We start from the raw sequence: 27,167 nt of genomic DNA on the forward strand, positions 1-27,167 counted from the left end.
TAACCCCCCCACCCCAACCCCAGGCCCCTGGAGTCACAGGCTCCAAATGCACTAGTTCATCATTTCCAGACATCAGTCTTCCTGTCCTCCTTCCCCTCATCAAGACCCAACATGATAAACATGAGAAGGCTAAGGATTCCCTGACTATAATATCACTTGATTCTTTCCTTCCTGTCATGTATTTTTGATAAACATCCTTAAAACAGAAAGCGGACAAGAAAGTCAAATAAATGTGAAGCCACTACCAAAGTATAAAGTTTTGGGGAACTCCATAGATAAAGAATAAAAATCAGTATTTCTTTTAGCGAGGGAACAACAACAACAAAAAAAAAAGAATAAGAACTACCACTTCAGGGAAACAAACAACTAACACTCATCAGTGTAGATCCAAGTAATTTCAAGGTAGAGTGAACAAACACAATGATGCAGAGAAACACTCAAGACGTGATGTCTGTGTTTAGTGGGTAAAAACCATACTCTGCCAGAAATTCTACCAGAACCTTGGGCATCAAAGCAGATTAAAACACTCTCCTACTCTTAAAGAGCTGTGGGTGAGTCACAGAAGAGACAGTCCTGCCCAGGAATCATTTCAGTACAATGTAGCTTATGCCTGCATGTGGTGCTATGTGTGTACATAAAAGGGCAACTCTACCTAGGGACATCAAGGAAGATGTTCTGGAGTCAAGGAATATGGAGGTAGCTTAGCCAGCTTTAAAAAAAATTCCCAGAAGGGGCACTTGGGTGGCTCAGTCGGTTAAGCGTCTGACCTCAGCTCAGGTCATGATCTCACAGTTCGTGAGTTCGAGCCCTGCATTGGACTCTGTGCTGACATCTCAGAGCTTGCAGCCTGCATCAGAGTCTGTGTCTCCCCGCCCTGTCCATAACCTCAAAAGGCCATGGGGAATTGGAAGGGAGGAAGGAAGGGAGGGAGAAAGGGAGGTAAGGAGGGAGGGGAAATCCACAAAATCAGCATGGTTGGTTCTCTGTGCTAAAGCAAGGGGCTATCTTCTAGACTAACCAGATGGGGATGATAAACTAAGACCTCAAAGAAAGGAACAGTGAAGGAGACCTGGGCAGCGGCTATAACACTGTGACAAACACTGAACTTCCCCCCCACCCCCCTCATCCCCTGGATCCTCCCTCTCTCAACTAACAGAAGAGCACAAGGAAGCAAAGACTGTAGGCGGGCAGATGTAAAAATAGCTGACAGATCCTGGTTTGGCAAGTGACTGTATAACCAGTGGGGTCAGACTGGCTGGCCCAGGCCCACCTGGCCTCTCCACTTCACATGCCTCAGTGCAACAGCAACTACACAGGGACTTTCCAGCTAAAAGTGGATGAGAGATTTGGAATGATTTCTGAGGCTGAGTCTTCACTAAGTCAGGGCAGGCAGATCTCAGGTCATTGGAGGCCAATTCCAGCTTCACACATACCAAAAGGAAACCGCTCCCAGGATCTGGGTCGCATCCTAAATAGGAAAAAGGCGCTGGGCCTGACCTAATGGCTCTGTTTTGGAACAGTCACTGCCTGCATGAGCTCCATACATCATCCTGAAAGAAATATTTTTCCTAACAGGACGACCTGCTCTCAGCTGATGTGCCACAGCTGCCAAAAGCCTTTATTTGTGTCTGTCTGATTCCTGAAGGGATGTGAGGGATGTATATGACACTCTCAAGGCAGGCCTTCCCAGTCCTCGGCAGGAAGTTCTTCTTTCCCCTTTCCCTCCTGGAGTGGCAGCAACACCCTAGTATAAGGTAGGGCCAGCTGCATAGGACACTGTAGGACTTTGGGCAACTGTGAAGGGTATGATCTAAGAGACCAGAACATGTGAGGGGACTCTCTCCTTCTGCCCATATTCACTTCTGGCCTGTTTCTTCATTCCTCTTTTTTTTCCTTCTGTATAAGCTTGGGAAAGCGTGAATTAGATCTGAAAGTCTAAAAAGGACTCAGGAAAGGCACCATAAACTGAGACTGATGATTGATTTTCATCATATTCCCCATATCTAGGGTTCATTCATTCAAGCATACATTCAACAAATATTTATTGAATAGCTACTTCCAGCCAGGGACGGTGCTAGGTGCTCAGGCTCACCAGCAGACAACACAGGCAAGATCTCTGCCCCTGGAGAGCCTGCACTCTGATGGACTATGGGTGTCACCTTCCTGCTAAGAGAAACCAGTGACCCAGGGTGTCAAAAGGTGTCAACTGTGGCCATGTTCTAATAAGAAATGGCCCTGTGATATGAAATGATTGGTATCATTTGAGGAGAAAAGTGCTCTTGCCATTTTGGAATTCAGAGATTTTTCCCTTCAGGGGTGCTCTTTCTTACTTCTATTTCTCTTATCAAAAGTTACTGGCTATTTTTATTGCAACTTCTTTTTTTTTTAAGGAAGATTAACTAATTTCAGGATGGCCTCCTCACACATTCACCAAAAAGCCTTGCCTGTCCAAAATCCTGGATGAAGGAAAGCACCAAGCCATGAACTAGGTCTGAGCTACAAAGGTCTCAAGGAAGTGTTATGGAAAATGAAGTTTCCTGGAGAAAATTACCAGGCTAGCAATACAATTCTAAATTCACAGACCCTCTGCAGAATCTGTCACAGTGACTTTTATGTTACCTGATTGTTCACTGGTGTCAGAAACATTCACAAAATCACCCTGGGAGATTAGGGCGTCCCTCCTCACACAGAACCCCAACCCTTATAAGGTTATAAGGGGGAATTTGTGCCTTAATTTTTTTTTCTCTCTGCTCTTGTCAGAAATGATACAGAAACTACACTCCCATGTTTCCTCATATACTGGGAAATATGAATGAAACCATCTGAAGTGATGGCTGGTCTAAAACAGAACCACCATCCAGCCCAGAGAGTTTCCTATGTGAGACAAAGCCTGGATCTTGGCCCTGCTTCCTTTTGGAATGTATTAGGCTGCAGCTGGACCCCCGTGACTTGAGCAGGGCTGGTCGTAACACAGTAAAGAATCACTGTGCGTATTAATCCACTCTTTCCATCTTGCTTTGAGCTCAAGTTCCCATATGAGTTGTTGGCTTAGTAGGCTGAAAAGCAGGCAGAGCACACACCATGCAAATCGAGTGCCATCTTGGTTTATAAACAGAAAATAACAAAATGGGTCACCTGCCTCAGGGACTTCTTCACTGCTCTAGTCAAGCTGGACAATGTGATCTGGTATCTGTGAGAGAAGGCCTTTGGCCTTTGTTTAGGGTTAGGACATCACTGCCAGTCTAGAACCCTATCGAGGGAGGAAAGATTTATTAGGGCTAGATAGAAGGCCCTGCAGTTTGTAAAATGCCTTTCTTTGCTTATTGCAAAGTACATGGGACCACCAATCTGGGCTCTCTTCCTCTTTAGTTCCTCAGTTTATTTGCCTGAGCAGACTCTGCCTGACTGGGCTCACATTTTTAAACCTTTTACAGAGGTTTCTCATTCTCTGCACTAAGCACTTTGCAAGCATTGTGGCTATACATGGACCCTCTTGCTTTGGAGACCAAAGAAAGAAGTTGTCAAGCCACCATTAGGGAAAGGTGGTTTTTGCCCCTCTAGCATCTAGCCTCCAACAGACTCTACTATGGCTTCCTACTAGCAAAGAATCTGCTTGTGAAGCAGGTGATAAAGGAATAAAGACAACTACCTGTGTCAGGCACCATGATAGGTATGCTGCACACACTGGCCAGTGACTGTCACAACACTTTAGTCAAAACTACTATTACTATTATTACACTGAGGGTCCTGAGTCTCTGTGATATTAAGTAATATGCCCAAAGGTTCAAATGAGGCAGACCCAAGACTAAATTCAGGGCTATGTTACTTTGAAGCGTGGGCTCCTTCCATTAAATCACGCAGGGTGGAATTGTTAACTGCCCCTTACTCATGAACTATTTATTCTTCAATTGGGGTAATTGTATTTTTATGTGGGGCACAGAGAAAAGCAGGTTATATGGTTTCAAGGGGAAGCGCAGTTGCTCTGGGGACATTTAATTACCAAGAGTTGAGAAAGTCTGTGCTAAATATTACATGACAGAGCCAAGAAGGGAAAAACCCAACAGGGATCAAATCAGAACAGTACCAGAAAAAAACACCCACATGGGAATGGGGGCTCATGCAGACTGGAATGCTATCTCTTGGGAATGCCGAGGACACTTGCCCCCCCCCCCCCCCTTATCAGGGTACTGAGGGGCCCTTTCTCCACCACAGCTCTTTGCTCTTCATCTGTGTGATTCCATGGAACTTTTAAGTCTGTTTTCTAATGTTAAATTATTCTTTCTGTTATTATTACAGGATCTCCCAAAAGTGCCTTTTTGGCAGATGGAAATCCTGGTACATGTCATTACATGGGGCCAAGGCAAAGGGGTTTGTTTTAAGGTATATACCCTACTCTTCATTACAAAAATTCTTACCAGTGCATCATATAGCTCTCTTGATAATATATTTTTCATGTGTTGTACTATCTCACAGATAAAACTCAACTTGATCCTTAATAGTCAGCTGGGTCACCCTACTAAAATAGCTACCTCTTTGATGTTGGAAGTTACAAGGATTTCTAAAGCACTGGAGTCTGGTTGTGTTTTCTCTTAAGTCTCATGAAAGCTATGCTCTAGCTAACATTCTACCTTCCTTGTCTGGCTGTCAACCTTCACATACCTGAGGGTGAAATCTCAGAAGGGGGTTAACTGTTGTGCAGTGGGCCTTAAGCAAACTATTTTAACTTACTGGTTTATGTATGTGCCTCACCACCCAGGATTCTGTACATTTAACTATATATAATCTGTCAAATCAATCCATTTGTGGGGCTGATCTCTGAAATCATAAAAGGCAGGTAAAGAGAGAAGGATGGTTCAACAAGGTAAGCCAAGACCCTCCCTTCTCTCCTACTTCTTCCTCCTGCTACTCAATTCTGCCTACTGGCTCCACCTCTGTCCTCTTGAAGGGCTCTTTCATACATCTAACTCCTGTTCCCGGGGCTGAATGTACCCCCAAACCAGAGGCTCTGCTAGGGAAGGGAATTATTCTAGTCATCTTTGTGTTTCTGGTGCCAACTGGTGTGTCAATAATGTGTATGACCAGAGTTAAAGTTTTAACCCTGTATCTAAACTAGAATATCACTTCACTATAATTTTAAGAAGTTAGTTGAATGTATTGTGGTCTCAGTTTCCTCATAATGCAGAAACTTTAAGGCCTCTGTGGAGTGCCCCGAGAACAAATGGAAGATACCACCCTGTGGAAAGGACGAGTGTACCAAGACAGCAACTGTTCCCTTAGCGTCTGGAAAAGAGACATGCCTAGGAAGTTGCCAAGGTCTTAGAAGACCATGAGTTAAGGCTCTGAAAAGAGACTATCTCAAATAATCTGATGTTCAAAAGTAATGATTTCATTTTACAGTAGAGAGTGAGTTAGTTCCAGCAGCAGCTTAGAACTGCTTCTAGTAAGACCAGACCCAATAACAACAGGCTGCAGGGAGAGGTGGAAAGGCAGAGAAGTCCGAATGCAAGGCACTCCAAGCTGATGTGCGTTTCCCAAGATGGCAGGTTTAAATTCCTGTCCCTCTACTCCAGAGCAGAGTGCCAGCAGTACTTCAGTTAAGAGTGTATCCAAATGTGGCTCCCAGGTGGCTGACACATGGCCAGCTGCTCAGCTGAGAAAGTGGTTTTCAACTTCTCAGGGCTCTACCCATAATCAGACTACTAATAAGGACAAACCCACATCCCCATGAAAGCCTCTCTGAAATAGGTTCCCTCTTAAAGATGCCAAGATCTCAAACAGCAATCCCTTATCTAGCCAATGATATATTTTTGGAAAGGAACTAAAATCCCCTCCAGCAATGTCTACAACTACCACGTCATACTCATATCTACAACGGTTACATCTTTGTTTTAATCTGTTAGAAGGTCATGGAGACTGCCCTGGAGAAGAAACAGTATTGGGGACAGAGGCTCTAAAGGCTGATTGAATGGGGCACACTGACCCGGACTCCGAGAAGCTTTGCTAACGAAGGATGCTGCAGTATTGGCAGCAGGTTGGGGCTAGGATCCTCTGGGCCCCCATAAAACACTAGTCCGTGCACTGATTCCAAAAAAAAAAAAAAAAAATCAGACCCTTCCCTCCTGCAAATGGGTCATGAGGTGGCACTGAAGCCTATGGGGGATGGTGGTTGTGGGTCAAACCAGCACAGATGCAGACAGTCTCTAGGACCATGTGTAACCCTAATTCTGCCTAAGATAAGGCTAACTGACAGCTGTTAAGACCTGACTTTTGGGTTATGTGTTAATAGTTTATTTTAATGTAAATCCTATCTATGATTGTTTTTACTTTCATTCTATGGTGAGGAGCACCCAGGGTATCATGAAATTAGTATGTGACGACATATCCCATCCATGCAGGCCGAGAAAAAAGCAATGTCAAATTTAGCCAAGCACTTGCAGAGACTTAACAATGCTTCAAAAGACCTGGCATTCAGTGCAGGTCAACTCACCCTAGCCCATTCCCCTAAAGACCAGAGACAGCCAAGCCCTTCTTACTGTTTTGTTCCCCTAATCTCTCCCCGCAATCAAATCTCCCCTTCTCCTAAACTTCTGCTGGTCAGAACACATCCCAATGGACTTTCTTGTCCTAACCCCACAGGATGCACAGACCAGAGCAGGAGACCGTCAACTAGTCAGTAGAAACAGTCATAATTCATTACTCACTCCAGTTATTTCAGAATTTTCTGGAATCCCTACCAATAATATGTGATAGTCCTATAAATAAATAAACAAGTTTCCATACATTTCAGCTTATTTGCTTTTTATAACAACCATATGAAGTAGAGAAGAGCAGACTGCATTTTTTCATTTTATAATTTCATAAGTTAGGGGAACAGAAGCTCTGAGAGGGTAATGACCAAAGATGATACAGATAATAGGCTGCAGACGTGGAACTCAAATTAGCATCTTTTGTTATCAAGATCTATGCTTGTTCCATTTAGACCCAGGCCATTTCTCTGAGGATTTGGTCTCCCCAGAAGGATGAGCACATTCTGAGGGTGCAGGGACAATTAATTCACTGGGAAAAACACTAGACCTTCATTCTTTAAAAGTTGTGATTTTTTTTTTAATGTTTAATTTTGAGAGAGAGAGAAACGGAGTGTGAGTGGGGGAAGGGCAGAGAGAGAGGGAGACACAGAATCCTAAAGCAGGCTCCAGGTTCTAGGCGGTCAGCACGGAGCCCCACATGGGGCTCAAACTCACGAACTGCGAGATCATGACCTGAGTTGAAGTCAGACGCTTAACAGAAAGAGCCACCCAGGCGCCCTTAGACCTTTATTCTTAATTTATTTTTTTACCCTGCCTTCTAAATGTTTTATAAATGCCCAGTAGCAAATGCAAAGTTAGTGGGGTACCTGCAGGTACATAAATATGCTTATTTTGGAATGTAGGTGCTCATAATTTCCACAGGGGGAAGCAATAAAATTTAGAGACACTCCTGTAAGTCTCCAACATAGTCCTGTATCACCTTCATTATTCTCACTCTCTTTCCTGATCCCCTACTGGGAACAATAAAGCTGAGGTTAACTGTATATCAATGTCATGCCTTTTCTTCTTTTGGGGTGACATTTTCCTTCAGGTGTGACTTGGCAATAGCTGGAGACAGTTTTGGTTGTCATAACCTGGGGAGGGGAGCTGTACTGACCTCTAACGGGTAGAGGCCAGGGATATTACCAAATATCTTACAATGCACAGGGCAGCCTCCACAAAGAGTTATCCAGACCAAAATGTCAACAGTGATGAGCTGGAGAAGTACTGGCCTAGAAGTTATATCAAACTATTTCTAATCTTCCACCAACAGTCCACCAAATATTCTGAGTGTGGCTTGACTAGACTGGGTACATTAAGAACAAAGAGTAGTGAGCTTCACCTCTGCTGCCAAGGTAAGACACCTTGACCAATGGAAGTGTGATATACAAAGGGCCAACTGAGTACGTCATGCTGAACAGACAGCTCTTGGCTTGCTGCCTACAGAGAGGAAATCTAGGGAAGATGTTCAGATGCTGAGTGAGGAGCTAGTTCCGATGCACACACTGAGCAGATGTACCATAAGTCGCTGCATGAGACATCTGGACTTTTCATCATCCTAAGGTACACCTCCACTTACAAACGATGACCTTGCTCACCCTTGGCAATGCCACTCAAGGACAACTTGCCCACACCCCTATACTGCCACACTTATCTTATGTGTGAGCCCCACAATTAGGCCAAAGTAGGAATTAAAGGAGATTCCTCCTTTCACTCACTTTTAGCTAGAATAGCCTATGACACGTTATGGGGGGACATCTCAGTAAACCAGGGAAAAAACTAGACTTGAAGACACAATGTGCAAAAACATATCTTCTTTCTTTTTCCACTTTCCAAAAACATCTTATCTACGAGCTCCAGGACCTCCCTATCCTGGCATGCCTTTCCAAAGCTGTGTCCAGATGTGTTCAGGACACTTCTTGAAATCATTTCTGTGCCCGCACCAAATTTTAACCAACAAGGCAAAACCAAAACTGTTCACCCGGAATGATATAGACATTTAGTCCAAAGATTTAAGTCAGTCATTTGACATGTGAGTTGAGTCCAAAGCAGCCCAAACTTGTGTACATAAGAACATTCATGATTCTCTGACATCACAGGTGACTCTGCTCAAACTGTTGGTACAGAAAGAGGCATAGAATCATCTCTTTCTTCCCTCATACCCAAATTATACCCAGGGCTTAGGGCAGGTAATTTCCTATGAGGACTGTTAATGATAGCTATAAAAGCAGTAAGAGAATGAAAATGTCAGCTCAACCATCCTGGGGCATTTCAAAAAAGTGTAATAAAATGAGATAGTAGAGACAGAGGATAAGCCAAGAGATTTATAAATTGGAAGCAGTTACACTGAGGCCCAGGGAACAACAATAAACATCCCTCCCTGAACATAATTCCATCTCCTCCAGGTTGTCAGCAAGGTATGTTCCCATTTGGAGGGACATATGCCTGTTCTGGGCTTATTCTGAATAATACAACTTTAGGCTTGATTTTATCTGTAATGAGCAAAGATAGCTGACATGGAGAAAACAAAGATAAAATTTCATATTATTTACAGTCAATTCAGTGATTATTTTTCTCTTCTTCAATTTCTTTTGATGACTTTCCCCACACATCAGTGATGAAACTTTTCTCTCTTTAATATAGTATCTTCCCAAAGCCACGCTCGTAGCCCTGGGAAACTGCCCAGGAAACTGGAGGATGTATATTTCTCTGCACACTCACTGATTTATATAGCGCATTCACTCATGTTTACAAAAATCCTATTTGTGAAGCTAAACATAGTGCTCTTCCTTTTTACCAAGTACTGACAAGGTGAGGTTACAGAGAACACATGACGGGAAGCTGTATGGCATAGTGTGTGAACAATGCTCTCAGATCTTCTGTATGGATTCTATCCTGACTCTGCATCGGCTGGTTATGTGGCCTTGACCAAGTTTGTTTGACTTCTGTGTGCCTATTTCCTCATCTGTAATATGATACTTCCCTCACAGGCTACTGTGAGGATCACATGAGTGCTATACATAAATCTCCTAGACAATGCTTAGTACATAGTAAGTGCTAGGTTATTATTGGTTATTATCACTATTATGTGTCTTCCTACGTTATTTTCTATGAGTTAGCACAACAAAGACTATGGTAAATTAACCAGTATTCATCACATGGAGGAAACAACAGGGGTTAGCTTCAAGCTTTAATCTCTATTTTTATTTGAGTTAATGACTTCAGCAGAGAAGGGGGCTCCCTTGCTTATAAATACAGACAGCCCTCTGGCACAATATTTTCAGCAGCATGGAGGATGGCTGTCAGCTCTCAGCAATATAGTAAAACCTTTACGACTCTGGCTCTTAACTCCTACACACTGTCAATTCCCCATTACCCCAGACGCGAAGTGCTGCCTACTTCTACAAAGCCCTTCACTGAGATTTGGACAGCTCTGAAGCCTCCTACCTTGCATCCTGTGTCCCACCGTTACTAGGCTTTTCTACCAATGCAATTTTCCCAACAAAGGTGAACCAGCAAAAAGACAAGCAAGTAGCTGAGTTTAGAGTTATTCACAGTAGAGTAACTCTAGGAGAGAATATTTACTTTTAAAAGAAGAACCTACTAACTCAAACAATTCTTTTGTTGGTAAAACCAGGGAGAGAAATTTTACAGCTGGTGTGTCTCTAACCTGATCTTTCTAGATTCTCACTTAGTTCTAAAAAACAGGGAAACAATAAATAAGCTGTTGGGGCACCTGGGTGGCTCAGTTGGTTAAGCGTCTGACTCTTGATTTTGGCTCAGGTCATGACCTCAGGGTTCGTGAGTTTGAGCCCCGCATCCCACATCAGGCTCCAGGTTCTGCACTAACACTGAGGAGCCTGCTTGGGATTCTCTCTCTCTTTCTCTCTCCACCACTTCTGTGTGTGCATGTATGTGCAGACTCTCACTCCCTCTCTCTCTCAAAATACGTAAATAAACTTAAAAAAAAAGAAAAGAATAAATAAGCTCTTATAATCCTGTTCTAATCAATATCAGTCATTCATTGGTTATTGCGTTGAGCTCAGTCTAAGAAACTCACTCTTTTAAAGACAAACTCTTCTCCCTAAACTTCCAGTTAGAGTCTACCTAATAATACTTTTTAGTTTCAGGTTTGATCTCTGAGCAGCTACCAAATATCAAGAGGATTACCCTCTCTGGAATTTACTTTCATACTATCCCTGGCTTTATTATAACCTTGAAAGAACATGAGAACTGAATGAAAACATATTTATTTAGGCCTTTGCCGGTGAAACAGCTCTGGTTTTGTCATATGTTTGCTGAGGAAAACAAAACTCACTAAGGTCCTGAGTTCTTCTGGTGCCCTTAGGTTCTTGCCTGGTAGTGGCGGTCTTTAGTAACTGAACTTGGGGCCCTTACTCTTTTAGCTGAGTTCATCTTTTCCTGGGAGTTAGCTTTAGTAGAAGCCCAGTAACACTAGGACACAGGGTACAGGGAAGGCGGCTTTTGAACCTTAGAGAGGCAGGTGGTCCTGGCTGTAAAGTTCTTCTGGCAACAGGGTGACTTACTATAATTACTGAAGGCCTACAATCCCAGGCAAGGACCTAAGAGAAATTAGGCTACACTATGAAACAGTGATAAAATGGAAATAATCCTGATATTTTATAAAAATACAGAATAAGGAATTCAATCACTTAATAGGCACATTTGGAATAGTTTCATATCGCTTCTTGGCCTTTTGGCTAAGATCAAGTGTGGAACAGTTTCATATGATTAATGTACAATCATGACAAGCTAGGTAAGAAAGAATAGAGGTGAAGAAAAAATAAAAGGCCAGTAGAAATTCTGACTCAATTGAAAAATTTTTCTACTAAATTATCCTAGGAAGGCCCCCAGAGACTTTGTTCCATAGCAAGGCAGAGCTGGGGCCCTGGACTCCCTTTCTGTTGAACTGTGTTCCAAAACTCTCCTTTTATGCCAACGACGGGCCCCTGTGAGGGGTGAGGGATGTGAGCCTTCGTCATATTTTGGGAGCTCTTAGACTATACTTGTGCATACTGGTTGGGAGGAAAAGAACAACATCAAAGGCAAGGTCGAGTTTAGTTAGCTTGAGTTAGGGTTTGGGCACTGGCCCAAACTTTTGCCCACTGTCCTTCCTGGAGGCCCATAAAAATGTCTCAAATATTCAAAACGTTCCTAAACTATACAAAGCTATGTGGAAGTTGACCCACAGGAAGTAAAAACGGAAACGGTGTTCATGTGGCTGGTGAAACCTGGAAGTAATTGAAGGAGCGTCACTTATGCTGGAGCCCCGCCTCTATCCTCAGGCATATGGAAGGTGTTTCTGCGCAAAAGCCTACCCTGTCCAGAATGTAAGTGTTGAAGAGACAACAAGCAATTGTGAAGAAAGAGCTATCAGCAGCCAACACACACAGCTGAGAATTATGAGAGAAACACAGCCCCATGGCCCAACCTAGGCAGGGAGCGCCAATTTGACTTCCCTCCCCCTCATTTCATTATGACTAATCTACTTGTTGGCACTTGCTGGATGCTTGGCTGGATGTGAGTTCCAAGGTAAGGACTGGTTTCAGAGTCTTGATGAGGTTTTGGAGCCTTGTGAAAGAGACTGGGATGCAGGGAGGATTCCTCCTGAAATCTCTGTCTGGTTGTTATATTTAAGACAGCCCCACATGGCCATTTTTCTTCCATTTGTACGTCAAGGGGGACCCCTGTGGAACCTGGGCCTTCCATGGCAGCATTTTGCCCTATTTTTCAGTATGAAAATAGAGTGGCCCATTTTCACTGTCCGTACTGCTTCCACATCTATACCACAGGATTCCTCCTAGGGAGTATCTAAATTAGTGACATCTTCAGGGAATTTATGAGAAAAAGAGAATGGATTTCAAGAAGTTTCAGAAAGAAACCGAGACCCAAAGGGAATTATTCAGGGTCTTCACAATGGGTGGCACAGAATCACATCAGTTGTCACCATCGTTCTGTTAGATGCCTTCGTACACCATTCTGAACAATGCTGGCTCTCATCCCCTTTATTACTGGGGCATGGGAAAGGCAACAGAAGCAAAGGTCAAAAATTTGGAAAGTATATACATATATCTATCCTTAGGGATTCTTAGTCAATTTATTAATTGTTTCTTACTGCATCCCTCACATCCCAATTCTTCTTCTTCCAGCCTTTTGCAGGCACCAGGATAGACTGACTCATTTCAAAGAAAGGGGAACAATAGACCACAGACTTGGAGGTGGGGGTGGGAGGGCACTCAAACTCTCTGTGGGGATAAATTCTGAACCAGCCATGCTCTGAGGATTAAAATGGTACAAACAACAGTGTTCTGAAAGAGCTACAGGCTCCCTGACAAGGCAGTCTGGTAATCTAGAATGCCAAGAGAACCCAGCACTCTGCTTCTTGACTCTGTGGGTGAGCCCGAGAACTCTGCGTCCTAAGCAGAGGCTGCTTCAGAGCAGAGGAGGCCAGGAAGGCCTTTTAAACAACAGACACCCTATTTCCTAGAAGAGCCCAGTGGGAGCAGACTTGCTACTGAGTGCTACCCCACCAGTTGCCCTCTTTTGGCCCAATTTAGCACCAAAGCTGGGCTGTGCCACTGGTCAGTATGCCAACACAGCATAAGAGGCTACCACTGCTGTGTGTTGTGAGAAGGGGACAGATTCATCTCTCCAGGCTTGAGTGGCCAAGCAGAACTGGATATCTTAGCTCAGTGTCCAGGTCACAGCAAGGACAGCACGAGAGAGACATCTCTGGGGGGAACAGCTGGGGAGAACAGAAGAAGCACCTTCAGTATCACCGGGAGTGAGGTCATTGTGCCTTAGGCAAAAGCCACAAAGCTGAGGAGAGAACCATAACTGTCCCCTGTTCCCCACAGCAGTGTGCTAGAGTCAGGTACAGAAAAGGCAGGCACTTGGCTCTGTGTCCCCACGGCAGACATGGGCTCAGCGTGCATTTTCATCCCTCCATCTGGTCTGGCCCTCAGGTCCCTCACACTGGCTGACTGGATGTGGGGCACAGGTGGAGTCTTTTCGCTCCTTTCTATCTGCAGCTGCTACAGAACAAAATGTCTTCCACGATGCCAGTTCCCGTGAACAGAGGCCTTCTGTTAACAACAATCTATATTTTAGGTATAAACACCCCGTTTTCTCATTTTGATACATCTACACTCTCTTCTGACCCCACCCGAGAAGTGATAGTCCCGAGGCACAATGGCTTTCAGGCCCACTCCTGAGACCTGAGAAGCTAACCCCTTTCCCACCCTCCAAACAGGAAAAAGGGAAGGAAAAGAAAAACTCAGAAACCTGAAGATTGTTTGGAATTTATTCTCTTAAATAAGAATGGTAACATTTGTTAAAAAAAAAAAAAATTAAAAGCACAACACCTTAGTTTCACAGTAACGGCAAAAACAAAGTTACACAATGAAATTAAAAAACTCACAAAGAAACACACTAAAAACTCACATCACAGATTAAAAACAAGGGCAAAAATAAAGACTTTAGGGAAGGCCAGAAGTGGACAGGTGATGTGTTCCTTGGCACAGCTGGTCCTCCCTTGCTCTGGCATCTCTGTACCACTGCCGTGGGAACCCGGCTCGCTGCCATCCGCCCCTACCTCCACCCCAAGCTGAATGGCCCAGGAAAAAGGGAACTCCTTAATTCACTGGTCAGGCCTTCAAGACCATGGTAAGGACCCTTTAGGAGGGACTGAAAAACGGTCCACACCAAACACCAAGAGACAACAGAGAAGTTACAATAACTAACCCAGTGTAACTGATCTACAAGCCTGGAACCAAAACAGAGGTAAGGTGGGGGGGGTTTGGTCCTCTGTGTTTTTTTGCAACAGAAGCCCTGCTTTCCTAGTCTGCTCCTGAATCGACTTTCTGAGGTTGGGAATGTGTGCTGCTCATTTTCTGAGATACCCACGCACCCCCACCACCCCCAGTCTCCACCTCCACAGGTGTGCTGGCTGCTCTGCTCCCCTAAATCCTGACCAGAACTGTAACCCAGGCCAGTGGTATGGTTCCCCAATCTGAAAGCTCCCTTGATTTCCAGAACCAAGGAATAAGAAGCTTCAGAAACAGCTTCATTATTGTTATTATTTATAACACAATATATAAATATCTACTTGTATGTATGAAATTAAACCTATATAAATATACATGTGTTGTATGTATTAATATTCATACATCACCATCAAACTAAGACTCTTGGGGGAGGGTTGCGGAGTTCAGCTGGTCTGTAAGATTCTCTTTGCTCTTATTAAGAGGTTTCCCAGAAATGCCTATAGGGGAAGGGGGCTTGGGAAGCAGTGAGATTTCCTAACTTCGTCCCGATAGGCAGGAACCCCAGGAGGGCATGGAATTCCTCGTACCGCATAGCTATTCTAGCTGTAGTGGGAAATGCCTGCATTTCCTAATGGCCCATGTGGCATCTGAACTATGGAATCTAATGGTGATCATGGAAGGGTTGTCTAGGGACAGGGAGCAGGCGCCCGCCACTTGCAATCTGCTGGGCAGCTTTTAAAGTTAACACCATCCTTTCTATCCCATCTCTGTGATCTATACTAGAAAAAGCTCTTCTCTTCCCTTGTGACTCCCATAGCCTTTATGATCCATTTTTGATTGTCTTCTATATGCTATGTGGACTGTAAAGGGGATTCCTCTAACAAAGAAAGGATCCAAAAAACCTGCAGTTGAGGGTCTTGTATTTAAGGGGAAGATAACTCATTTAGGGTTTTTCTTTCTCTACCTATTGTTGTCCCAACTTTTCTTAAAGGCAGGGCAGGTGCTTGGAGGCCAGGGTAAGAAAATCTGTGCCAGGGCCACTAACCTATTAAGTATAAGAAGCTTGGAAACAAAGCATTTACAGACTTTGGGAACAGAAAAGAGGGTTTCTATGTTAAAAGCACATTATAAACAACAGTACTGTAAACAGTGTCCTCTTCCAAACACTAAATGAGCAGCAGTTACAGATTAGGTTACCAAAGAAAGACAACACTGCAAAGCAGGCTGAAAGCAGGTTCTCTTAACTTGTGGGTTGTTTGGGTTCTTGGCAACAGCAGTGATTTTGGTATAACGGGAAAAGAACATAAGGGAAAAGAGGGTAATGCCACAAATACAGAGGTGGCACAGAGAAAAAGCACAGCAGGTCAAGTGCTAGTCATAGCTTTTCCAGCTCTGCCTCCTGGGGGATGGGGATCTAGGAAGATGGTTTATTTATACACAGTGGAATCAAGTTCATTCATTTATAGCCTCTTCTTGTCTAGAGTGCCAGAGAGGAGATGTACCATGGTCTGGGTTAATGACCATTATCCATGACACATATTCTGGAACCCTGAAATACCTGAGTTTTTCTGAAGCTTTTCAAAAGGAAATTCTAGGTGAGCTTTCATTTGAGATTTAAAGAAAGATATCCCTATCAAAGGAAAGAAAGAAATCTACTTCATACCAACTATAAAATACCACCCATAATTCCGTTCCTTTTCTACAGAGGCTAGCAAAGGTTAAGACACCTCCCAGGGGAAGTGCTGGTGCTCTGGATCAAATTCAGAGCTGTAACTTCCAAAAGCCCAAGTCTCTAGGAGCAGATACTAACCGAATCCCATCAGCCCTAACCTCTGGTCTTCCTGCTGTCTTAGAGGGTACCTTAAAGCGGGGGACAGTGCCTGCCTCATTCATTTTAGGGGCTCAAGTGGTGATTCCTTGGGATGTCACATCTTAAACCCCTCATGCTAGCACAGGCAAGTCACCTTCAGAATCAAGAACCACAGGGGCTGAGACATCCTCAGGGCTTGGATTCTTTCTTCACATTGCCAACTCTCATCTCTTTGCTTTGTAGAATATTCTTCTCCTTCTCTATGGAACCCTTTAATTCATTAGAACTGCTAAGAACCTGAGATCCATTATGCTTTCACACTAGACAGTAAGAATGGTAAAGTGAACCACATGGCAAAGTGAACAAATTTGGCTTGTTCAGAAATGACCTGAACCTCATTGTGTTTCTTTTTAAAGAATGTTCTGCACTTGATACCCCCAAACCAAGCTCATTTCTTTGAGTCATTCTACTGGGTAGCCAAGTTCCTTGGAAAGTCCACCTCTGCTGGGTGAGGGCTACCTAGACTGATGAGGTGGTGCTTTCACCTGGTCACATGCACATGCTAGGGCCCAGAGCTGACTTCTCGGTCTAGATCCCTGTGGTAATTTTTCTCTGCCAGCACTCCCCCCGCTGGTGCTCTGAGAGTGTCAACTGCAAAAGGCTGCCAGCTTTTCAGGGGGAAAGACAGATTACAAAGGATTTCAAGGCTATAGAAGGTTTCAAAGTCATTTGTGGCTTAAACATTCCTATAAAATGTTGGTCCAATTGGCAGGGCACTTAAAAAGTTTCCCTGGATTATATGAAGGGCACACAGGAGGAGAGGCCGAATTTTCCCTAGCTTAGCTGGGGTTTGCAGGGTCTCGGCCTCTAAATCATGCCCCCTCTGGGCACATTCTCCCTTTCTCTAGTTCTTAAGCATAGGGAAAGAAGCAACTCTAAAAACTTCTCATTTGACAGTGGAGTGGATAATTCTTCTCTTTTCCAATTTGGAAATTTCACTACCAACACCTTCTCCATAGTTTCTAGCATTAGCTGATAATCTTTAGTTTTTATATGGTAATTTTCATGAGTTTGTAAATGGCTTCTTGAGACATATCTGTTGTAAAAGATAGAAAAAGTGTGAGATCTAGAAATATGGCCCTGTTGACTTGCTCTCTCACCTACACAATGATCCTGGGCTATGTCTAGTCTGCAGCCGCAATGAAGGTATTGGACTACCCAACAGTCTGTGGCACACATCTCACAGGCTGGCTTGACATGTAGCAGAGAGAGGCAATTTTAAGGAAAAAACTACAGTTCTTCACAACAAACCTAATGTCCATGAGCCCATGAGTTAAAACCAGAATAAATGTGTTTTTTAGAGGTAGAGACAGTGTCATTCACCTCCCGACACAAGGAAATGATTAGTGGAAATGGAACAAATTAGGGCTTGGTTCTCATTAGAAGTTCAAATGCCCAAAAGTGATCAGGACAGGGCATGTCCTTTAGTGGGTTGCAGGTCAAACAGAAGAGCAGTGTTAGCTTATCTAGATACCTAAATAGGGAGGGGGATGCAAGAATTTCAAGTTTAGATGAACATAAATCCAGATCACGGGGCCTTATTGCAATTCCATGCTCTGTCAAAGGAGTCCAAGACAAGAAGGCCCTGCGATTCTACACTCTCACTCGGGTCAGTGATAAAAGCAGCCTATTCTGAATTCCTGTTTACCTGGATGGGGCCTAGACCAGCCACCCCAGTGTGTCTGATGGGTGTGGACAGGCCCCAGGGCTATAGCAACAAAATACTCTGAGGTTCTGAAAAGACATTACCGAGGCTCAGGTGATCCCGCTTACTGGACGGTGCCCCTACTGGCTCACGGTCTGCCAGTGAAACTCCCCTCTGATTTGTACCAGCACCTCCGACAGGCCATAGAGAAAGGGGACTCCAAATGCAAGCAGCTGGCACATGAAAAAGGAGTCCAAAGGGTTTTGGGCCACTTGATGCCCAATCGAAGAAATGTTGCTTTGGAGGTGCTGGCTCATCCCCTTGGCCTTGTCACAGAGGCCAAGAGAGTGACGCGCCACCCAGCCAAACAAGGAAGTGAGGCTACCTGGGGTTCTCTCAGCAGGGCTGGGAACGGCGCTGGCCCGTCCATTTGTGTCCACAGTGGGGCCATCCTGCAGGGGTTCTCTGGCCTCCTAGGAGAGTCCGCAAGAAAAAGAAGAGTGACTGACTGAAGCACTCAAATCTTAGGAGGCAGTGGCACCTGCCTGGCTGGTTTGTTGCTCCCACCAGTCAATCCAGGCTGTATCACAGGACGTATTTCATGTGGATACCACCAGGAGTCAAAATCTACATCTACCTTTTCCCATAAGTCCCTCTGCAATTAACAAAAGCCTCTCAAGGACATGTTAGCCTGCATGCTGACAAGGTAACATCATGCAACAAACAGAATAGCTGGTTCACCTTGACAAAGACAGGTGGAGGAGCTAGTTACTCTCATTTTAAAAAAAAAAAAAAAAGAAGGAAAAAAGGTACTTTGGCAAATAATTCACAGAACAAAGAAAGTGAAAGAAACTGACAAGCAGAGCAGATTATTTACAGCCACGTTCCTTTTCAGGGTGTCCTTCTCTCAGAAAGATGCTTATTTACAATGACAAAAATCTTTTATACAGAGTGAGCAGGAGGGAGGTCTAATCTAGTCTCTCAAATCCAACTCAGGTGGTGCATGGAACATTACCTTAGTCAAATGCAACATCAGATTATACATGAAAAGTTGGTTTCCTCCCCAAATGGCGTGTGACCGTCTCTCAGTCCCTTCCCACCCACAGGAAAGGCAATTTAGTGGCCATTCGGCAGGCCTTGCTGGCCATACCTTCACCTGTCATTGTGCAGAAATGCTCCTGCTGCTTCTCCCCCACTTACAGATAGATGACCATTACCTTTCCAGACAGAGGAGCCACTGCTGGTCTCTTCCTCTGTGCGGAGCCAGAGAGTCGATAACAGTAGTGTGGTTTGCAGTAGAATTTACCTGTGCAGAAGAGGCAGGAGAAAAAAGTAAGTGAGACTCTTAATTCTGAACTTGACTCCCTGGTCTTAGCACACTCCTATCTCTCTCCTTTAGCCACAGGGTGCCGTCACTACTGCCCAGGGTTCTTGTCCAAGGAGGCCAAGCCCTTCCTACAAACTTTGATTTCAGCCCTCCTCCCTCTTTTGCCTGAAGGGGGTGGGGGTTTCTTTTGGATATCTGAAGGCCATTGAGCCATCACCCAATCAGTGCCCAGAGTAAAGACTGCATGGCAAGGCCAGCAAACAAAGTGGCAGTGTGTGTAGAACAAAGATGTGGTCACATGGAAAGCTGGGAGTAACATTTCTGGGGAAACCAAGAATGAACATAAGCGCAGGGTGGAGGCGTGAAGACTGCAGGGGGTGGGGCGGCATTGAGCCCCTCTGCTGCTCCCCTCTCCCACAACTATCCACAAGTCAGCGTTACGACCCTTTAGTGGGTGGGACCAGCATTAAAAACCAATACAAAATAAAATCAAACAATCCTGCAATGGACTACAAATAGAATGAACCACAACAGAATGCATTAAAGTGCACTGTGGCATGATTAGAGTTAAGTATTAGTCCTTAGAGCTTTCAGTTGTGTTTACAGGTGTTTACTGGATCCTAACGTAACATGTATTTTCTTTTGCAGCTGTGGTCCAAAATCTGAAAAACACTGATCTTGGCTTTTCCCATGACACTGGTAGTGGGAGTCAGTCACAAAGGGTCATTTTTTTAAATCCTCCTTACTCCCACTTTAAAAGAGCCAAGGCTTTTGAAAATTAAAGGACAGACCCTATTATAGAAACTACTAAAACAGGAGTAATCCCACTTATCTTTTTCATTTGCAAAGGGTACACCTCTGACAAACGAACTTTTCTGCTCTCAAAGTTAAAACAAGAGAACCTAACCATAAAAACAATTTTAAAAAAACACTGAAAACTAAGAGCCGGCTTCTTTTTAAACATTTTTTTAAGTGTTTTATTTCTGAGAGAGAGAGAGAGGCAATGTGAGCAGGGGAGGGTCAGAGAGAGAGGGAGACACAGAATGAGAAGCAGGCTCCAGGCTCTGAGCTAGCTGTCAGCACAGAGCCCGACGCAGGGCTTGAACTCACCAACTGTGAGATCATGACCTGAGCCAAAGTCGGACGCTTAACTGACTGAGCCACCCAGGCGCCCCTAAGAGCCGGCTTTATGAAAAGATAAACAAAATGGACAAACCTTTATTATACTAATTCAGAAAAATAGAAGACTCAAAAAAATAAAATCAGAAATGAAAGAGGAGACATTACAAGTGATACCATAGAAATAGGAAGGATCATGAGAGGCTACTACGTATAATTATACACCAACAAGCTGGATAACCTAGAAGAAATGAACAAAGTCTGAAAAATATACACCATACCAAGACTGAATCAGCAAGAAAGAGAAAATCTAAATAGACCAATACTGAGTAAGGGGACTGAACCAGTAATCAAAAGCCTCCCCAAACAGAAAAGTCCAGGACCAGATGGTTTCACTGGTGAATGCCACCATTTATTTTTTTATTAAAAAAAATTTTTTAATGTTTATTTTCTTTGAGAAAGCGAGCACGCGTGTGTGTGCGTGAGTCGGGGAGGGGCAGAGAGAGGGAGGGAGACACAGAATCCCAAGCAGGCTCCATGCTCTAAGCTGTCAGCACGAAGCCTGCTGCGGAACTCGAACCCATGAACTGTGAGCCAAAGCCAGATGCTCAACTGATTTTGAGCCACCCAGGCACCCCCCACCCGCACCCAAACATTTATAGAAGAACTAATAGCAATCCTTCTCAAACTCTTCCAAAAAATTAAACAGGAGGGAATACCCTCCAACTTGTTTTATGAGGCCAGAATTACCCTGATACCAAAGCCAGATAAGTATACTACAAGAAAAGAAAATTACAGATCAATAGCCCTGATGAATACAAATGAAAAATTCTCAACCAAATATTAGCAAACCCAATTCAACAGCACATTAAAAGGATCATTCACCACAACAAAGTAGGATTTGTCCCTGGGATGTAAGGATGGTTCAACATACACAAATCAATAAATGTGATACAACACATACACAGAGTGAAAGATAAAAATCTTATCTCAAAAGATACACAAAAAGCATTTAACAAAGAATAACACCCTTTCATGATAAAAACACTCAACAAATTGTGTATAGAAGGAACATAGCTCATTACAAGAAAGATCATATGCAACAAAACCACAGTCAACATCATTCTCAGGGTAAAAGGTTGAAAAAATTTTTTTCTCTAAGATGAGGAATACAAGGATGCCCATTCCCACCACTCCTATTCAAAAAGTACTAGGAATCCTAGTCAGAGTAATCAGGTAAGAGAAAGAAATAAAAGGCATCCAAATAAGAAAGGAAGAAATAAAAGTGTCTTTGTTTGAAGATGCTGATCTTACATATGAAACATCCTAGACTAGACTCCACCAAAATACTGCCAGACCTAATTAACAAATTCAGTAAAAATGCAGGATATAAAATCAACACACAGAAAGGAACTGTTTCTTTTTTTTAAAGTTGATCTACTTATTTTGAGAGAGAGAAGGGGGGAGAGAGAGAGAGGGAGCGGGGGAGGAGCAGACAGAGAAGGAGAGAGAGAATGCTAAGCAGGCTCCACGCTGTCAGTGCAGAGCCTGACACAGGGTTTGATTTCAAACCTGTGAGATCATGACCTGAGCTGAAATCAAGAGTCAGATGCTTACCCGAATGAGCTACCCAGGCTCCCGGAAAGCAATCATTTCTATACATTAACAACAAAACATCTGAAAAAGTAAAGAAAACAATCCCATTCACACTAGCATCACAAACAACAAAATACTTAGGAATAAATCTAATCAAGGAAGAGAAAGGCCAACACACTGAAAACTACAAGACTTTGGTAAAAGAAATTTAAGAAGACACAAACAAGGGGTATCTGGGTGGCTCAGTCAGTTAAGTGTCTGACTCTTGGTTCTTAAGTGTCATGATCTTATGGTTCATGAATTTGAGCGTCACATCAGGCTCTCCACTGACAGCACAGAGCCCGCTTCAGATTCTCTCTTTGTCCCTCCCCTGCTCTTGCTCTCTCTCGCAAAATAAATAAATAGATAAATAAAAATAGACAGTAAAAAAAAAAAAAAAGACACACAGGGAAAGATATCCATGAATTAATACTGTTAAAATGTCCATATTACCCCAAACCTATAGATTCAATGCTATTTCTATCACAATTCCAGTGGCATTTTTCACAGAAATAGAAAAAACAACCCTAAAATTTGAATAGAGCCACAAGAGACACTGAATAGCTAAAGCAATCCTGAGAAAGAAGAACAAAGCCAGAGGCAGCATCTTCCTGATTTCAAACTAATCACAAAACTTTGTGATTACACAAAGCTATAGTAATCAACATAGTATATGAGACTGGCATAAAAACAGACACACAGACCAATGGGAAAGAATCAAGAACCTAGAAATAAACCCCACATATACAGATAACTAATATTTGAGAAGGGAGCCAAGCACACTGGATGGGGAAAGGAGGGCTCTTCCCAACAGTGTTGGGAAAACTGGATAACCACATGCAGAAGAATGAAATTGACCCGTCTTATACCACTCACAAAAATGAACTTGCAATGGATTAAAGACTTAAGTATAAGCCCTGAAACCACAAAACCCCTATAGGAAAACAGGGGAAAAACTCCTTGACAGTGGTCTTGGCAGTGATTTCCTATATAGGACAGCAGAAGCACAAGCAACAGAAGCAGAAACTACAGAAGTGGGATGACGTCAAAGCTGAAAGTTCCTACATGGTAAAAGAAACAAATCAATAAAATGAAAAAGCAATACTTCTCTCTACAGAATAGGGAAAACATTTGCAAATCATATATCTGACAAGGGGTTAATATCCAAATATATGAAGAACTCATACAACTCAACAGCAAAAAAGCTAACAACCTGATTAAAAAATGGGCAGAAGAACTGAAGGGACAGTTTTCTAAAAAAGATATGCAAATGGCCAGCTGGTAGATGAAAAGGTGCTCAACATTACTAATCATCAGGGAAATGCAAATCGAAACCCAGGATATCCCCTCACACCAGTTATAATGCTACCATCAAAAAGAGAAGAGTTAAGTGTTGGTGAGGGTTTGGAGAAAGGGGAACCCTAATGAACTTCTGGTGGGAATGTAAATTGGCGCAGCTACTCTGGAAAACAGTATGGCTGTTCCTCAGTAAATTAAAAATAGAACTACCATATGGTCCAAAAATTCCACCTCTGGGTATACAGTCAAAGAAATGGAAAATCAGGATCTTGTACAGTTTCCACACTCCCATGTTCATTACTCACAATACTCAGCATTACTCACAATAGCCAAGATATGGAAACAACCTTAAATGTTTGTCAATGAATGGATGGATAAAAAAGATGTGGTACATGTACACAAGAGAATATTAGCTATGAGAAAGAAGGAAATCCTGCATTTGTAACAACTTAGATGGACCCTGAAGGCACTATGCTAAGTGAAGTAAGTCAGATAGTCAAAGACAAAAACTGTATAATCTCACTTATATGTGTTAGTCTAAAAAAAAGACAAACTGACGAGATAGCAGAATGGTGGTTGCCAGGGGTTAAGGGGTGGGGAACAGGAGGAGATACCAGTCAAAGGGTACAAACTTCCAGTCATAAGATTAACAAGCTTGGGGATCTAATGTACAACAGGGTGATTATAGCTAATCATGCTGTATTATATGCTTGAATGCTGCTAAAAGAATGGACCTTGAAAGTTCTTATCACACACAAAAAATAGTAACTATGTGATGGGATGAAGGTGGTACCCAATACTACGATGGTAATCATTTTAAAATTTATAAAAGTATGTCAAAGTATATAATCAACACACTGTATGCCTTAACTTATGTAATTCTGTGTCAATTATATCTCAATAACGCTAGAAAAAAAAGGGGAGGACCTAAAAGTTAAAGGAAATAAAAATGAGATGGACTTCTTTCTTTTTTCCTCTTTACTTGATGCTCTGGTTACTGTATCTTTCTTCTTTTCCTTCAAAGTAACTGATTTCTCTGTTCTTTTACCTGTACTTTGCTTCCCAACATGAAATCTTTTAGAAAAATATAGTTTATGGACTTTCATAATTTCAAATGATATTCACATACATAATATGTTTTCTGAAACAGAATTTCCCACTAGCTATTGGCACTTAATCAGAACTCAGAGACACTACATCTATTGTCAGGAACACTGACAGCCAAAGGACCATCAATCAATCTCACTGCTTTCTCCTCTCTGAGGGGAGATGAACTGGGTTATTTTTTTCAGCTTAGACAATCTGTAATAAACAATTTCACTTTTGTGAATTTTGGCTAAGAGAGAAAATGTAATTAGGACAAGACAAAACTTATTAGTGCTTGGCTCATATACTACTTTTTTGTATGTTTTGTATCTTATTATTCTTTATGGAACACTCTTCCCTCCTCCATGTGATTCTGATGGGCTATCAACCATGAGGCCTAAAATTATCCACCACAAGAATAAATATATGACCTACACAGGTCAATCAGAATATCTTCTTTCCTTCTAGCCCATTCCAGGATATAGCATGTGGCTAAGTCAGGCTAGCCAGAGCCGTTCTCAGGGATTCTCAGGGACAGTGAGATAGGAAGGGCAACCTTTCTCTGAGATTGCTATCTAGAAGGAAGATATAAACCTAATGCTCAACTTTAATCTGACTTGAGTTTCTATTACTTGTTACCAAGTCTTATTTTATTACAGTATCAGAAAACTACAGTTATAGGGGTGCCTGAGTGGCTCAGTTGGTTACGTGACCTGACTTTGCCTCAGGTTATTATTTCTCAACTCCTGAGTTTGAGTCCTGCATCGGGCTGTGCTGACAGCTCAGAGCCAGGAGCTTGATTTGGAGTCAGTGTCTCCTTTTCTCTCTGCCCCTTCTCAGCTCACACTCTATCTCTCAGTCTCAAAAATAAACATTAAAAAAAAAAAAAAAAAGAAAACTACAGTTATAGTTACTTTCATTCCTTTCTTATATTTTTTTTCCTGCATTAGTTTGCTTTTTTCTACAAAGTAGAATCCTAGATTTTAAAATACAACTCAATAGACTAACCTCCAGGGAATCCTCACTAAATTCTGCTATGGTATTCTAAATTAATAAAGAAAAGAGGCTTAGGTTTCAAAACAAGTCCCACAAGTCTAACCAAAAGGTAATTATCAAGAAAATTCTAGGGACACCTGGGTGGCTCAGTTGGTTGAGTGTCTGACTTCAGCTCAGGTCATGGTCTCATGGTTTGTGAGTTCAAGCCCCACATCAGGCTCTGTGCTGACAGCTCAGAGCCTGGAGCCTGCTTCAGATTCTGTCTTGCTCTCTCTCTGCCCCTCCCCCTGGTCACATTCTGTCTCTCTCTCTCAAAAATAAACAAACATTAAAAATTTTTTTAAAAAGAAAGAAAAAAGAAAATTCCAGAAACTTGTTTTCTCTATAAATGCAGTACAATGTGATGGAAGGAATATGAGCCCTGAAGTCAGATCTCAGTTTAAATGATGTCTCAACCACTCAATAGTCATGTAAACTATTTAGCATTTTGAAACATGTTTCCTCATGTAGAATATGAAGAGAATACTCATAGGGTGACTTAATAAGAGATCACCTTATGTGTTGTAGGTGCTCAATTAATGTCTCCTGAATCAAACTCTTCCCAAACTCAACTTGGTGGTATTTTTTGCTTCTTAGATTAGTAACAAAAAGAGCTAATTTTTAATGTAACATTGACCATGTGCCAGATCTCACATGTATCTCTAAAAGTGATCGTTTGCTCTAGAGTCCAGGAGGCCCACATCCATGTAGAACCACAGGAACCCCGTTCTCCCTGTCCCAGGGTCAACAACAAAGCACGCAACCAGGCTGGCCAGCCTCATCCACGCCCAATGTCACAGTCATTTCCACCTGAGCTCCCGTCGTTCTCTTGCCTGGTAGGCCATCTCTTCCTCTACTTAGCCATTTCATCCTTCTTCCTCAGAGTCTCATGTAAGGTCAGTTAAGTCATTCCTAAAGGCTTCATTGATTTCTTCTTCCTCTAAACTTCTACAAAGTTATAATTTGTATTTCGTCTGTTAGCCTTTAATCATATACTCTTCATTGTTGTTGCTCCACGTGCCCTGGTCTTATCATGCCCATCAGAATGTAAGTTCCCTGAGGAACATTTTACATTTCATCTGTATCCTCAAGAGAATGTGGCAAGGAGGAGTACACAATCTATGGGCAAAAATAATTGTGGATCAATTAATTGGCTGGACCTTGAGCGATCTTCTTTCTAGACTTCAGTAAAAGGCTTACTAAAATAACCTGAACATCAAGGACAGTTAAAAGACACTGGATGGGGCTCTGCCAATCCCTACCCTTGGAAATCAAATGCGTTACAGAAAAAGCAGGTGTGTAGGAATGGTGGAACAGAAAATTTGATACCTAAGAATATACTTTTGCTATTTAGACAACTGTCTTAACTCTTCCCTCACTGGGTGGTGCTTTCTACTAAAGTTACATAAGGACCAGGTACCATAATGGTTAAGAGTTGGCTTTTCTCAGTTCATTACTTTGGCTGCTTTGTTGCTACTTCTGACAGAGCTACCTACTTATTCATTATTAGCAGAGTCTGGATGACTGAAGTGACCACTCCTAATTGTGGCATCCCTCTCCTATGTGACATCACCTTACCATCTCCTCAGTCAAAAATTACCTATCAATGTAATGGAAGTACCATATTGTGATTTATAAGACATATATATTTAGTCACTCAGATAACCAAATATATTCTCATATATATTTGGTCTTCATCCACAGTTTCTGACTCTGCTCTAAACCCTTGGAATTCCCCAAGTGTTGATAGAGATAAAGGTATCTTTGGTTATAACAATTAATGTGACTTTTGGATCCC

At 42.7% G+C, this 27,167-nt stretch overlaps 1 protein-coding gene across 5 annotated transcripts in view; it reads right to left on the reverse strand.

The window, feature by feature from the left end:
* MICAL3 (microtubule associated monooxygenase, calponin and LIM domain containing 3) overlaps positions 1 to 27,167 on the reverse strand; it is a 271,709-nt gene that overhangs the window by 57,747 nt on the left and 186,795 nt on the right. For all 5 annotated transcript variants that reach the window (XM_039249998.1, XM_039249995.1, XM_039249994.1 and 2 more), the window contains 2 exons: positions 19,086 to 19,174; positions 18,254 to 18,341 (listed from right to left, as the gene is read on the reverse strand). In XM_039249998.1, the coding sequence (XP_039105929.1) occupies positions 18,254 to 18,341; positions 19,086 to 19,174 (177 nt within the window). The remainder of the gene's footprint in view (positions 1 to 18,253; positions 18,342 to 19,085; positions 19,175 to 27,167) is intronic.

This window comes from Hyaena hyaena, unplaced genomic scaffold, assembly GCF_003009895.1.
Source record: "Hyaena hyaena isolate Hyena2069 unplaced genomic scaffold, ASM300989v1 scaffold_368, whole genome shotgun sequence".
Taxonomy (NCBI): domain Eukaryota; kingdom Metazoa; phylum Chordata; class Mammalia; order Carnivora; family Hyaenidae; genus Hyaena; species Hyaena hyaena.